Below are 15711 nucleotides of genomic sequence, written 5' to 3'. Positions count from 1 at the left end.
AAAAAAGGCTGAAAAAAACATATTTACATGCCCCCATTTATTTCAGTTCTGAACCAATTAGTATGAATTTATATTTAGTTATTTAATATGGGGACGAGGTGTAAATAGGTGCATTTTGTGGGTTTTCAAATGCTTTTAGATTCAGAATCCCCACATTTTAGTTTGTGAGAAACAGTGGCTGGAGTTAGGAGTGTAGTCATGTTTGAAGAGCCAGGAGGGGGATTGCGTGTAAGGTGGGGGAGGGTCAACTCAGTAGCTTTGCCCAAGGGAAGTGGTATCTGTACAGTTTCTCCGTAAACTGCTTGTTTAAGAAAATGGGGGGTATGGTAGGGGAAAGAGTGGTGGGGCTTTTTAAGGTTTCAAAAGCGGGTTGTATTTTATATTTTAAAGGAAGTAAAGCATTTCTAGTTGATCCATAATATTTATTGTATTCGATGAGGGCGGTAATATTGGAGTCAGCATCTAGTAATGAACGATCGTTTGAATCAATTTGAAAGGTAAAAGATAAGCATTTTGAAACTGGGGCCAGGCCAGAGAAGGGACAGTGGGAGCCTAATCCGTTATTACATTTTCGTTTATTTGACTCGTCTGTCCATTGGTAGTGGACTTTTTAAATGTCAGGGTCCAATCAATATGATATGAATTTACCTTTTTTCTCCCACTTGTCCTCTTTCCTTTCCCCTCCCCCCGCCTGCCACCGATTTTTTTTTTTTCCCTCCCCCACCTCATTCTCTGGCTCTGCAGCCGCCTGTGCTGGCGGCTCCTCTTCACCTCCCCTGCCTGGCGCTCCCCTCCCCCTCCCTGCCCTACGTCGTCTTGCTCTTGGGGAACAATTGCCGCTGATTGAGGTTCACTCTATGTTAGGCTGGAAAACTGGTCTGTTATTTAGGAAGTCATTAATCACATCTCCTCCCCCGGAAAGAGATGGCGGAGAAACCTGTGAAGTACAATTCCCCCTTCAAAATGTTCAGAAATGATAAACCTAAACGTAATTTGAGTACGCGAAGGTGCTAGCGATTTTTCCGGTAGGGTCTTATTTTAAAATTTGAAAAAAATTTCTGGGCACGATCAGGTAATTGTACGCTTTCGTCTTATTGTATGTGTATGTTACTATTATCCAAAGTTTCGTGGAGATGTAATTAGGTTTAATGAGATCGTTTGTAAATTATATATTTTTCTCTAAGAATTGAATTAAATATGAAATTTGCACTCTGGGCAGGTTTACTCCTATGGAACAGCTGACTTCTTAGGGGGGAAAATAAAGCGTAACATCGGTTGCTTTATTTAAATGGCTTTTTCCCCCTAAATGAGATTATTTAGACAGGCTTGTGTGTAAGGCACGCGTGTGCACATATATGACTGCCGTTTTTCTAAATCGACGATTCATAGGAACCCTCTATTGTGTTTAAGTAAGAGCACGAAATCAGCATTCTGATTTATCGTAAAGAAGAGTCTCAAATTCTCTTTAAGATAACATGTTTGAGTTTTTCATGTTCATTCATAAATTATTTTGATGTCAGCATAGATGAAATGGCGATTGGTTATCTCTTCCTCTTGCCAGCCCCTTAAGGATCCGAGGTGAAATTAGTAGCAAGAAAGCATGTAATTGACAAAGTCACGTGGCTCAGGGGGCCAGAAACTGGAGAGAGAAGAGAAAAAAATCAAAAGAGGGAAAGCACATTAGACCATGCGAGCTAAATTTGTGATCGCACAAAATCAAGATGTTAGATTGATGCAGAAGATCACTCCGTTCCAAAGGGAAACTTTTCATCTCACGAGTTTGGAGCTGAGGGCCCGTGGGGCAACATGGCCGAAGGTTAATTTTCTTTTCTATTGTTTTACTGTGATTTTCTCTCTTCCTTTCTCTCCACCCTCCCCCTTTCCCACCCTTCTTTGCCCGTCCCCCCCTTCCCCTTTTACCCCAATACTGGGCATTACCCCCGCTCCCCATTACGCAATGGGGCTTTCTGCAACCTATTGTTATAGATCTCCAAAAATGTTTTGTACCGCCCACACTGATTCACAACTTGAAAAGCTTTCAGTGGGCTATTGTTTGAATTGTTTGAGTGTGATTAAGCGCAGTTTCAGTTAGTGAGCCCAAGAAAACTTTTATACACCTGCCCCCTCCCCAATTCCACCCCAACTTTAATTGAAAGTTGTTGGGGGGAGGGGAATGCACAGTGCAAATAACCCTGGATTCGCTGCTGCCGCATGTGCACTAACTAGTTGTAACCATCTTCAGGATTTCTCTTTCCTCCTCGTGCCCTCAGGAGAGAATAGTTTCGCTGAAAATTTCTCTTTGTAAATGGGATCAGTGTTAAATCAGCAATATGCAAGTAAAATATCCCATGCTGTACTGTAATATGTGGCTGGAAAATGGAGTTAAATGAAAAAGTACACGTATGTACAGAAAAGTGGAAGTTGATGTGATCGATAGAACAGTGTGGCTCCCGCCTCCCCCGCTTCCCCCTTTTAACCCTTTCCTTTTAAATATTTTCTGTAGAAAAAAAGAATCAACCATTTTTTGTTTCTATTTCTAACCCCCATGCCCCAATCAGGTTTGTTTGTTTTTTTCCCTCTCTCTTTCAGTGAACAGTTTGGGAGTCCAGTCTAACTGACTCTTTTTGTCCTGTTATACTCAGGCGGGGCAAGCAAAGGTGGTGGAGAAGAGCCCGGGAAGCTGCCGGAGCAGGCAGAGGAAGAATCCCAGGTTCTGCACGGAACTGGCCACTGTAAGTGGTTCAATGTGCGGATGGGATTTGGATTCATCTCCATGATAAACCGAGAGGGAAGCCCCTTGGAAATTCCAGTCGATGTGTTTGTGCACCAAGTAAGCCAAACTTCTTTAACCACCCCTCCTTTCTCTTTTTTTCCATGTGCTGGAGTTGGTCAGTAGGTTTGTCAATGGACATACACTGAAAAAGGAAATCTTCCTTACCATCCTGAGTTAATTCGGTTTTTAGGGTATGTGTACGGACCCCTTACTGTGTATCTTTTACTAATCAGAAAATGAAGTCTTTGAAATTTCATTGCTATGGTGCTGGTTGACATTATTAGGAAGTTCCCCTCTTCATTCGACAGCGAAACTGCTGTAGCGTGGCTTCCGGTGTTACCGGTTACAATATACTCTGTCGCCTAGGCAGAGTGAACGAGTGGGGAAATGAATGAAGAGACAGTGATCATTTTAAGTTTAAAAACATTGCTATTATAGGAAATCTCTGGATTCCCTTACTTTTGGTATCTTTAGTCGCAGTAGCTTCCTCTATTTATTTGTTTCTGCTTCCCGGAGAGTCATTTGTAGAATCAAATAAAAATAATTTGATTTTATAGTAAAATAAAATAGAACACCGTTGGCCTACTGTGGGTTTGAAGAAATGTCAAGAGAAGATGTTTGGTAATCAGGTATTTTGGAAATGTGCTCCCTTTTAGGGCATAGGTCCAAGGATCCTGTCTCTTTAAGAAACTGAACTCAAAAAACATGTGGCCAGCTGTGGCTCTAGTTTGTATATTTAAAATGTTCTCCTCTGCTACTTTGAATAAATTTCCACCATTGCTTATATCATGTTGTAATTTTGTAAAATGCTTAAATACCAAACAGAATGTCATTGCTTATCATTTTCAAAATTTTAACCTGGAAACAAGTGAATTAATGCCTCTTCCATTTTCACTCCTCTATTGCTTAATCTAGTAAAAAGAAAAAAAATTACAATTTGTGAGCTTGATTATTTCATTGAAAGAAGGTAATTCTCTGTAAGGAATTCTTAGGAATAAAGGGATTTAAGACCAAAGAGGTTTATTTTGGCTTGACATTTAAGTTTAAAAAATTGAATGAAATGCTCTCAATACTACAGGTTGACAGATACATGCAAGAAATACTTAGTGTATTTGCATGAAAAGTATATATTTTATTTGATACTGTGTTGCATGTTCCTGGTAATATTTACAACCTCCTATACTCCCCAAGGAATATCATCTTCAAATTAAGTATATAAACAATAGAAACATATGAAACCATTCTGTTTTGATCTGTTGTCCTGTGGTGGTTGGTAGCTTCCTGACCTTGCTGTGTGGTGTGTGTTTTCCTTTCCTAAGGGCCTTGCCATCAATATTGGCTGTTTACATGTGGAAGGATCAGCATAATCTGTGAATTGAAACAAGGTTTAAACATATAAATAGAAGTCCATAGACAGGCTACTGGATTTTATGCCCCCTACTTTATTGTAAAATGAACCTACATTTTCTGCTTTTTTTCCCTCCCTATACTGAATGACTGAAATCATTGACAAATCCATTTTCTCTCAGGCTCTGGCTTTCCCCACTTTGAACCTTCTTGAGGTTGTTAAATTGTTCTTTACGATCTCATAAATTTGTTTTATAGATGAATGAAAAAGAATAGCCCTTTTCTTCTTTGATCACACCTTGTTATAATTTGGTTTCCTGTGTTTACCTTTTAATACATTCAAATATTAGACATTTCATTAACCAGCATTAATCTTTAGAACCACAATTAATCCAAATTTAAGCTGTTTAATGGTTATATGTTGCTAAACTCAAGTGTACCCACTGAATTATGAAATAATATATTGCTGGAAAAGTTTTATTTACAGATAGTGTAGAGTTTCTAGAGTACAGATGTTGGTTATTAATATTAAACTTCCTTTAATCTTATGTTACAAATCACATATTTACTAATAAAACAGTATTAAAATGGTATATGAGAAAAATTCTCATAAAATGTGTATATTTGTATTCTTACATTTTTAGGAAGAAGTATGTAAAAAAGTCGATAAAACTTAAGTATTAGAATTTTTGTGATGTAAAAAACCAGAGCAGTGATACTCTTTAAATTAAAATTAGAAAATGATTTTTCAAGGAGTTTTTTTTGATGACTACAGTGTTTGTTTTTTGAAACATATCTCACTTTTTTCCTAAAGGGAAATTATGTAGTTTTCAGTTGCTTTTTTTTTTTTTCTTATTGATTTAGATGCCTTGGTAGAGGAGTTTCTCTTATATTGAGACTCATATAAATTGCATATAAATCATATGAAAAATTGTTTTGAACAAGGCAGGAATCCTACAGATTTTAGCCAAGCAATTGCAATAATTAGATGTTTATAAATGATGTCTGCAGGCATGATGTCAGCATCACTTACACAATCAGGTTACAGCTCAGGACCATTTAACAAAAGTTTTTAAAATACTTTTCAAATTACTATTTTACTGCCATTTTTACTGTATGAGAATTTTGGAACACATATTATGTTTAATGTATAATTAAAATTAGATTTTCCTCCATTATGTCTATATACTATTTTGTTATGAAAGAATAACCATTGTTGGTAATTAGGAATTTTAAATGCTCAACTGGACCAATATCTACTCATTATTTTAAGTACATGGAATAGTTTTGGGGTTGTTTTTTTTTTAGTCTTTAGAAATACATGTGTCACTAGGTATTTTTTAAGTATTATGAAACATTTTTAATTGTATATATTTGGGGAAATAAACAATGATTTAGTTTGACATAATATTTAAAAGTTCATGCCATGGCTCCCAGGAATTTTTTTTCCTTTAAAAAATATTGACTACATATACTTCAATAATAAATAAATAAAATACATAAAAATAAACAGGAATAACAAAAAAAATCTCTACTGCAAAGAATTTAGTTGCTATGAAATGAGGAGAATACATGCATGTGTAGTTTTAAAATAGAGCTGTACATTCATAGTTAACGTAATTCTATTTAAAATGTGTTGGGAAGAATACAGTCACATTTTCTTCTAGTCTCTGTAGTGTCACCAACATCTCAAAAATAAACATGACTTGGGTGCTGTACTTTTCTTTATCTTTAGACTTTTTGATAAATGCAGAGAGATTCTGCTATTTGAGAATGTTATGTGACCATTGGTAGTTTAAAAATGACAGTCTCATTTGACTTCCTAATATTAACTTGTGGTTTAAATGATCATATGATTATGGGCTGGTAATATGTGTATTTTGACACACATTAATTTGGAAACTTGATAGCATTTAATAATACTTTTAAAAACTTACAAGAATATATAAATACTATGTTTTTGAAATTTAACAATAAGCTGAGTACAGCTTATTGTTTTTTAGTTGTTCCTTAAAATATTTAATAATTAAAACTGGAAAATCTTGATGATGATTTAGTTTGTAAATAGGGTATGTTTGTAGGAATTTCTTACTTGAGAGTCCAGTGCAAAGCACAGAGATTTGTCTCTTAATTGAATTAAGAATATACATACATGGTTAGTACAGATTTGTAAGTCTAGGTTGCTACTAAGGTAATTTTGTTAGTGAGAGTACAATTATTTTGTAAGTGCTAATAATTAATATTTCTTTTAGTTTATCGTTACTGATAAGTTCAAAGAAATTGCATCCACAGTTAGATTGTGGGATAACATGTTTAAATTACCTGGAGAGGTCTCTTACAACCTTTTGAAATATTATAAACTTTGACAGAACTTAAATATTTAATGATAGTTTAGGTGACTCACATGGTAAAGTTAGATCTTTTTGGAGTAGGGCAGTGTTCCCTAATAACTACTTATTGATGTTTATTATCATGTAAGTTTTTCTTTACATAAAATTTGGTATTTATTTCCAAAAGTCATTTTCTTACCTAATAAGAAAAAGTAAATCTTATTTTGTTGGGGGTGGGGTGCAGAATCCATTCTCTTTATTTTCCTCTCTTCAGCTCATTTGCATAATAATATTTTCTTGCTTTTTCAGTTATATATCTGTTATTCTTTGCCGTCACTATGGTATAAAGAATTCTTAACATAAATGTATTTCATTTATTTCACTGCGTACATAAGAATTTTTTTTTTCTGGAGAGAAAAGTGTAATTTCAAAATGTCTATAATTTAGCTACCATTACTTGATTAGGCTTAAATATTTATTAATAATTTGGTTTTGAATTCTTAATTTACCTTCCATGTATTGATGTTTTCTTCTTATGCTCTTTATTTCTGACTTATACTTTGATCTTAATGAAAAACACAAATGTCTGTGTTACAATGATTTATATTTTTTATGTTCCTTTTATTACTTTGCTCAGAAAATATCTCAAAGCGATGGAAATAGAAGAAATAACAATAATTGGTATAACTGAGATAAATTTAAAGCATTTTTATTAACAGTATAGGATATGAAAACTTTTCGAGATAAATAATTTTTAAATATATGAAAATTTTATGTATTATACACAGTTCAGTTGATGTAGCAGACAGTTCATGTCTCAGTGGTTATTAATTAGGCAATTTATGAAAACAGATTTATACCAGTATGTTCTTGTTTAATGATTTTTTTCATAATATTTCATTACCAATTTATTAGCCATCTTTATTTTTATCATAGTTTAGCATGAAAACATTTTTCACATGGAAAATAATTGTGGTTATTATTATTCTTGGGGCTGTTGAAAATGTCAGTGTCAAAAACTATTTAGATAAAGCAAAATCTTAGCAATTATAAAAATACCATTTAGCAGTTACAGCTCATTTGTTAGTGAGTTACACATTTTAATGTTTTGAAAGTGGTTCCTAAAACTACCAAATTTTCAAGATGATTTGCTGAGTTAACCAATTTGGAAGAATCCTAAATGAAATGCTTTAAAGCTATTTAATTAGAAAATTACATGTAAAGACATTTAAATCAAAATTTTATGACTTTTATTGTCTTAAAAGATATTAGGTACTTTCTGATTTTCAAATGCTGGTCCATTTTCAAGACACTTTTTTTGTTTTGTTTTTGTTTACTTCTAAAAGATATTTTTATCCTAATTCAATTTAAACATGAAGTGTGAATTGACCACATGTTTAAAATAGTCTTCCTCATGTTAAAGACTATTGATGCATATTAATTGTACTTCAGTAAAAAAATGAGTAAAGATGATTGTATTTTCCTCTTATTTTTTCTTTTTCTTTTTTTTAAAGACTATTCACAAAAAATTAAGGCAATAAATCAAATAATTGTTTTTTAAACAAATATGTGAGAAACTACTTACAAGTATTTAGCATAACAACTTTAACATACCTTTAACAGAATCTTAGAGTTCTTGGGTTTCATAGGAAGTTAAAAACTTCTTTTGTTGCCTACATTCAACATGGTAGATAAAAAGTGAGATCATTGTAAATTTTGTTGCTCTGGGGCAGCAAGAAAGCCCTATTATTTAAACTTGCCAGAATTCTTTCTGTTCAGAAATTACAGATAGTTTTATATATCTTAACTGAGTAGTTCTTTTGGTATTGTGATTAACCTAAAAGTTACTAGTTAAAAATATGGTGTGCTGGGTTTTTATTTCTAATCCAAGTATAACCTAAACAAATAAAGTGATGTTATTTCTGATTAATTAAACTGGAAATATATTTAAATATGATATTCTTTTGTATTGATTTGGAACTACATATGAAATAGAGTTTTTAAATTATTATCAATTCTATAATTATATCTTGAGATATTTCTCACTGAATTTTAAGTAATAAGAAATACAGCTTGTTCAACATACAGTTACTATAGGTTATGACATTGTAACATATACAGTACATAAGAAACTTAAATGGTTTATATTCTTCTCTAAAATAATTTGATTATAACAGTTTCTAATACTGAAAAGTTAACAGTAACATATTCAAGAAAATATATTGTAGATCAGTGGGGTACATTTAGAAATTATCTTTTAATGAGTACTTCTATTGAATGAGTAACAAAACTATTTGTTATATTGCATTTTGATATATCAGGATTGTCTTATTTTCCATCTAGTAACAAATTGGAAAATTATCTGAAAATTACAGAACCCCCCAGTGTCTAAATATTTGACAATTTGGAAATGCCGTCTAACCTAAGATTTATAGACATTTGATAGATTTAGTCTTGTCTTATCTTTTTATAACCAGCAGCAAATTGGAGTCATTAATACTTAACTTTTGAGGCTGTCATAAAAGTTGTATAGCAAGTCTGTGTTTAATAAATAAACTAAAATGTAACCTAGTCACAATAAAATCACAGATAAGTTATGTTCAGTGGCATATATTCATAGTAGAAAATTAAATTGATATCTTCTTTAATGTGGTCTCTTTAAAATTGGGAGAATGTGTTATATAATGTTAACAGCTTAATTTCCATTATAGTGAACTACAAGCATTTTATTATAATTTTATGTCATAATGTTTAATATTGTTTAAAATACAGGATATAAATTGAGACTTGGAAATGAATTAGTTATACAGGTTGTTTTAATAGTTTGTTTTATCATGAGATTTTATATGAGTATTAAGTTGTACATATCCAGTTTGTATATCCTTAAGTATAAGCTAAAGAAAAAGTATTATTTTAAATAGACCTGCTATGACAATTTAATACCTTTTGCTGTATAACTAAGTATTTAATCTTTGTGAGGTACTATATAGTGGCATAGCTTCTGGTCAAATGGATCAGTATTCAAATTCCAGTTCATTGTTTGTAGAGGAAGTGAGTTATCTAGGGTCTCATAAAGGGAGGGGACAAAACAGTAACCACTTTTGTATAGGGTTATTATGAGGATTAAATGTTATTACACATGTAAAGCATTTAGCCCTGAGCCTGAGAGATAGTAAGCACTCAGTGATGTTTGTTGTACATAGTTAATATTACTAAGAAGTGGTAGTGCAGTAGACTAAGGGATAAAGGATCAGAAATGGAAGTTTGGATTTGGCTCTGCCACTTGGTGGTTTTCTTAGTTTTGGCTAGTTACTTTTTTTGAGCTTCAGTGTTCCTATAGGTGAAATGTGTTCACTAATATCTTTCCTCCCCATTTTTCAGAGTTAAGGAAAGGGCTCATTGAGGTAGTATACATGAAAATAATTTAAGAATGTAAGAATACCGGGTTTTAGTTTAAATTTCTATTTCGAGCACTATATTTTTATTAATACTCTCATCATGTAAACCGTTAAAATTTTTAAAAGTAAGCTCATGTCATTTATTTTTGGCATTCTCTGCTTATTAAGATACAGTTTATATAGAATGAAATTCTCTAACATAAAGTTTCAGTTAGATGAGTTTTGACAAATTATGAACCACCACCACAGTCATGATACGGAACATTTCATCTCCCCCAAAAGTTCCCTTGTGTCTCTTTATAGTCATTCACCCTTGAAGACAAGAAGTTTAGTTGTTCTATATGATTATTGATATGTCATAGTAACTGGTTAATTGACCCGGCCTTTTTAACTTTATCACCTTAGACATAAACTACAATTCAGTATCCTTTATCAAATCCAGCCCACACTTGATTTTGATTTTTTTTGTTGTTGTTTTTCTCAGAGTTATCTGCTTGCTTTTTTTACTAGTAGTTTCTATGTTTGTGAAAGTAAGATTAATTAGTATGCATTTCACTGATCTTCTGTGTTGATTTCATTTATCCTTATGGTACTTTTTCATGCAATGTAAACTCATTGCCTACTTAAAGGGCATAATAAGGCTTGCTGATACTCATATTTCTTGTTAGAAATTTAATGAATTTCTATCTCACTGAGTAAACAATCTTAAGAGGTGTTAATTGACAAGATGGTTTACTGTGTAAAAGTACTAACTTGTAAGAAAATCGTTACTCTAGAAAAATTTCTGGTACTATATTTATTCAAGTATTTTTTTATTGATCACATAGTAGTTGTAAAGCACTGTGGGGTGATAAAGATTAAGATTTCTGCTCTCCAGTTTGCTACATATTATTTTCTTCTTTCTAGCAAACTTTTTAATAAGATTTTTCCAATTCTCATTCTTTTCATACAAGGTATAAAAGCAGTGGATCATTTTTCCCATGAACCATTCACTTTTTTATGAAACCTAGTTATGCAGCTTCTACCCATTTAAATTGGGGTCAACTATGATAAAATAATAAATGTTAGCTTTCAAATTTTGAACTAAATACAGTGATTTCTTATCAGTCTTAAAATACATAGTTTTCAGATTTCTTATGTAGAAATTTTTTTTACCAATGTTTAGAATCATTTTACTGTGTTATTAATAACACACAACTTTTACTAGCTGCTTTAACATTTTGTTATTAACAGTCCACTTTTTAAAATCAAAACCCACTTTAATTTATTACTTTGTTAGTCTTAAGTTGGCATTTATTTCAAAATCTTCTAATTTTGCTCAAAACTTAAAGATTTTTGTTCAGTTTTATTGTGCTGTATTATCTAAAGGCTCTATGTAAAATTCAAATTAACTTTACTCTGGCCATGATTTCTTCATGACCATTTATTTCCTTAGGCTTTGTAAGCAGTTGCCTAGACTATTACTGATAGTAAGTAGCTAGAATATTCCCAGATACTATAATGCCTAAATTCTTTTATCTTAACATTTTCTTCATTCAGGGGAATTCTTTATCCTTAGTTCAGTTTGTAACAGAAGTCTGACAACACAGGTTCTACCTATTGCTTTAAAAACTTCATGGATCTTTGATATATTGTGGAGCTTGAAATGAATTCTTTCAACTGTTTTACCAAAGTCTGACTTTAATAATACATCATTTTGCTTATGATATGGAAACACTGGTACTTGGAAACTAATTCCACTATCAACAACTTCCTTAAATAGATTAAATTATGTCAGAGATACATACCTAACACAGTTCTGTTTAAGTCACACATTTAAGAAGATAAATGAGTAATTTTTTTTCATTTTTAATAAGTAAATAAAGCTTCCTTTTTTTAAGGACTGGTTAATCTATGAATCCCAAGTTTAATCACACAGTATTGAGCTCATTTACTTAACTCTCTAATTAAAATTTTTAGTTGAATACTAAATCTAAGGACAGTTGGATTTGCACGTTTGCCCCTTTCACTGTTTCCTCCCCCATGCCATTGAAGAATTTTGAATGGTGAGGAATTTGCGCCCTTTGGCTCAGGTTGCAGACCCACTTGATCAAGCCAGAGAAGCTGGGGTCAGAACTATTCATTGCTTATCTTTTCCTTGGGCCACTTGTAAATCCTGCCTTTCTGCTCTGTAAAAAATCTCTTTCTATTAGACTTATAATAAAGCCTGGTGTATAAAAATGGGCATAGTAGTTGATGCTTGATTGTGACTCAGCATGGGTTGATTTCACTAATTTAGAAGTTTTTCATTGCATTTCAACTTACTTGGTGTATATAATTTTATTTAAATACATGCTATTTCATAAGGTATTATAAAAGTACCCTGTTGGTAGTGAAAATGGGATGATAACGATATTCTATCTTGGGTTGAGAATTTACAGCTTTGAAATGTGGTGATTACTTTTAAGTAAATTGAATTAGTTAATTTCAATCAGATCTATAATAAGTCCCAAAGTATTTATTTTGTTTTGATATGTTTAATTTCCAGTATTTATGTTGACAGTTAAAATTTGCTTGAATCAATTAGAGTACAAGTTTATGAACTGTATCAGTAATGGTGTGAAGACTTTAAATATAGAGCCAGGTTTAAACAAACACAAAACACTTTGTTCTTATCTCAGCATCCCTTAAAAGTATACAGCTCTGGTTCAGGACCTCAGGACCACCCATCACCCTGGACATTGGATACTCCTATTTATTCAAGAAGCTTGTGAAGTATCTGTGTGCTGGTGGGGGATGGTGTGTGTATCTGTAAGGGAATCACAGTTAGGTGATTTTATCCCAACAAAAGCAGCAACATTGTTTATAAACTGAATTAGGTCCCTATAGAACTTTGTAGATGTGAAAACTAACTTACATTAAATGCTTCTTATTTTCTGTAAGCTTTGGTTGCCGTTTTCACATTTTTGATGCTTTCAGAAGGTTCGAGTGGGCCCCCATTAAGATTAACCTCAATCCATTACAGCTTTTTGGCTTGCAGGCCCCACCCATTGGCCTTGGATAACTAATACTGAGCTTTTGTTTCTTCCTGTAGAAAGGAAAGGAAAGAAAACTGTTCTTTCTCTTTCATTGTGTAAGTCATGTGACTTCCCTTTTGGTTAGCTACAGATAAGATGGAAGTGAATCTCAAAATGAATAAGATATCAAAGTTTTATGCATGTATGAAATATTCATGGAAATATTTATTGAATTCATGTGTTTTATGCATTAAAATATTTGTTTTCAAACAATTTTACCTCAGTTTACATACATGCTGTTGTTTTTTTAGGAAGCCAAAAAAAGGTAACTAAATAGATTTTTAAAATAATACTACTCTTTTTATCTACATTTGGTGTACTTACTTTTCTTTTAGCATCATTTGGGGTTTCTAAATTGTGGCTTATTTCTCAGAACTCAACAATGTAAAGGAAGTAGGAATGGTGGTTGGAATGATTTAGCAAGGAAAAACTGCTGGTAGGAAAAAAGAAAAATATGTTCTATAGGATTGCATGTAAATATAAGAAGAAATTAATTGGTTACATTTTCTCTTGTTCCTCTTTGGTCTAACCTTTCAGTAATAATAAGCATTATAGGTAGCTGTTTGGGAGAAAATGCTATGCAGCTCTTAGGCTATTAATATCAATGGACAAATATTTTAATATGAAGTTAAATAATTTGAGGAAAATGTTGATATTTCATTCTAATTGGTGATTGAATCATTAAATATGAATCATTAAATATTTAATCTTTAAGGTTATTTGAACTTGCTCTTAAGCTATCTTTTCAAGTATTTAAATTCTATTTTAGTAAACCATATAGTTCTCATTAAATAATAAGTAAAATATTTGAAATAATGGTAGTTTTAAAAGAGTATCTTTTCAAAGATTCTAAGATATAGTGTTCTTTAGCACATGATATTTCCAAGCACATAAATACTTTTAAAAGACTTCTGAGAACAATACTATTTTCAAATCTAGGATGCATTTTTATTTCAAATCTTATATTTCAATAAAATGTTCCAGACTGTTTTTCTATAGAAAAGCGTTGTTTTATTTTTATAGTCTTGCAGATCTTAAAAAGCAATGATATTTAATCCTATGAGTTTGTTATCCTTGATATCAAGTTTCCTTGATTAATTAGATTTCACAATATGAAAAATTTGTTGATATATAGAAAAATTTCCTAAGTTTCTATTAATGAAAGTAGATATATCAGCTTTTGAATAACTAGGATCTGGTATGAAGTCTGTAATTAATGTGCTGGTCCATGCTTTCTTGACATTAAAATTTATAGCAAGTGATTTATTTTACATGTGTTTTACAACAGAATATTTCAGTTTCTGTTTAATTAATTAATTAATATAAATATTTATTGACATTTTATTTAATGTTTAAATTATCACTAAAATTTTGCCTTTGGGAAAGGCTTAGGATACCAAATCTTTAAATTCTGTGGTCTTACTTTATATTCATTTAGGTAGCAAGTTATTCCTAGAACATCAAGGCTATTATTAAGTATTTAAATCTAGTATTGATATTTATTGTTGAAATAATCTAGCATCTTAGTGTCACTGTAAGTTTAAAATAAAAATATTAACAAACAAAAGCCTACTTTAAAAAAATGCTACTGGGATTTTTTGGTATGTGTTCTATGCTTTTTTTCTCCTGCCTCAAACAAATTTTAATATATGTAGGTGAAACGTTGAGTGATTTTCTTTTATAACTGTGTTTTTTTTCTGCAAAGTTTTTTTAAACTTGCACAGAGAAAATAATTTTTATAATGAATTTGGATGACTTTAAGTGACTTCATGTGTGTTCAAAAGTATAAGGCTCATTTGTGGAGGTAATGTCATTTGGGATATTGCTACTCATTTTCATGGTGGGTTATTCTGACTATCCAGTTCATGAATGATTTAATTTCTAGATTTTCTTTCTCCTAAAATGAACTTCATAATAAATGGGAAATAATTGTTTAAATAGTTGCAATGAATGACAGGCCAAGAAACATGAACATTTGTTTCAGTACATATTCTTTATCTTAGGGTTTTCATGTTTATTTTTGTAAAGACATTCTGATTTTTAAAACTGTTAAGAGATAACATTTGGGGACTTGCCTTGTTAGGTGTTGACCACTTTCCCATCCTTTCTGCCATTACTTTAAAAAAAATATCTGGTCACTATTAAACCATTAATATGGGTAAAGGTAGTCTAGAATTTCCTATGAGATTCAATGTTTGACATACATTCAGTTACTCAGAATAACAAAATCTGAATGAGTTTTGAAAAATCTCATAAAATATTGGAAAATGTTTTCACAGTCTGAGGGCTGTGGAAAGGGAGGTAAGTTGCGGTAGATGGAGTGACTGGGTAATGGGCATTAAGGAGGGCACGTGATATGATGAGTGCTGGGTATTCTATTCCACTAGTGAGTCATTGAACATTATATGAAAAACTAAAAAGAAAAATGTTTTCAGAGTAAGATTTTAAGACAGGAGAGTTAATTGCTTTAGCTTACATTTAAAAAATTTTTAGCTGTAAATTGGAGAAAGAAATTACTCGGATTATTAAAGCACTATGATATTCCCAAAGTATTCCCTGTCCTAACATTATCCTTTGATCTGCTGCTAGGAATGATGAAGGCCCTAACTGGACTCCAGTTAGTCTCCTTCTGCCCTGTTTCCCCTCCCCCTCCTCTTGCCCCTTCGGAAGGAAGCCTGAGGCCCTCACTCTAGAGATACCAGGAAAAAAGCAATCACTCAGCACAAAGTGTCTGTCTTTAGCAGAAGTATCATCCCTTAGAGAAGAGTATGGTTGAGAAAATGTTAATAATAGATATAGGAGTTTTT

At 32.0% G+C, this 15711-nt stretch overlaps 1 protein-coding gene across 2 annotated transcripts in view; it reads left to right on the top strand.

Moving 5' to 3' along the window:
- Positions 1 to 15711, top strand: part of LIN28B (lin-28 homolog B) — a 137741-nt gene that overhangs the window by 14217 nt on the left and 107813 nt on the right. The window contains exons 1-2 of one of the 2 annotated variants that reach the window (XM_059176988.1): positions 2306 to 2336; positions 2643 to 2830. In XM_059176988.1, coding sequence (XP_059032971.1) covers positions 2306 to 2336; positions 2643 to 2830 — 219 coding nt within the window. Of the gene's footprint in view, positions 1 to 2305; positions 2337 to 2642; positions 2831 to 15711 lie in introns of those variants that run through there. The other variant, XM_059176987.1, reaches the window with a different exon arrangement.

The sequence above is a fragment of the Mustela lutreola genome, chromosome 6 (genome assembly GCF_030435805.1).
Source record: "Mustela lutreola isolate mMusLut2 chromosome 6, mMusLut2.pri, whole genome shotgun sequence".
Classification (NCBI taxonomy): domain Eukaryota; kingdom Metazoa; phylum Chordata; class Mammalia; order Carnivora; family Mustelidae; genus Mustela; species Mustela lutreola.
This window is presented reverse-complemented; position numbering and strand designations above follow the sequence as displayed.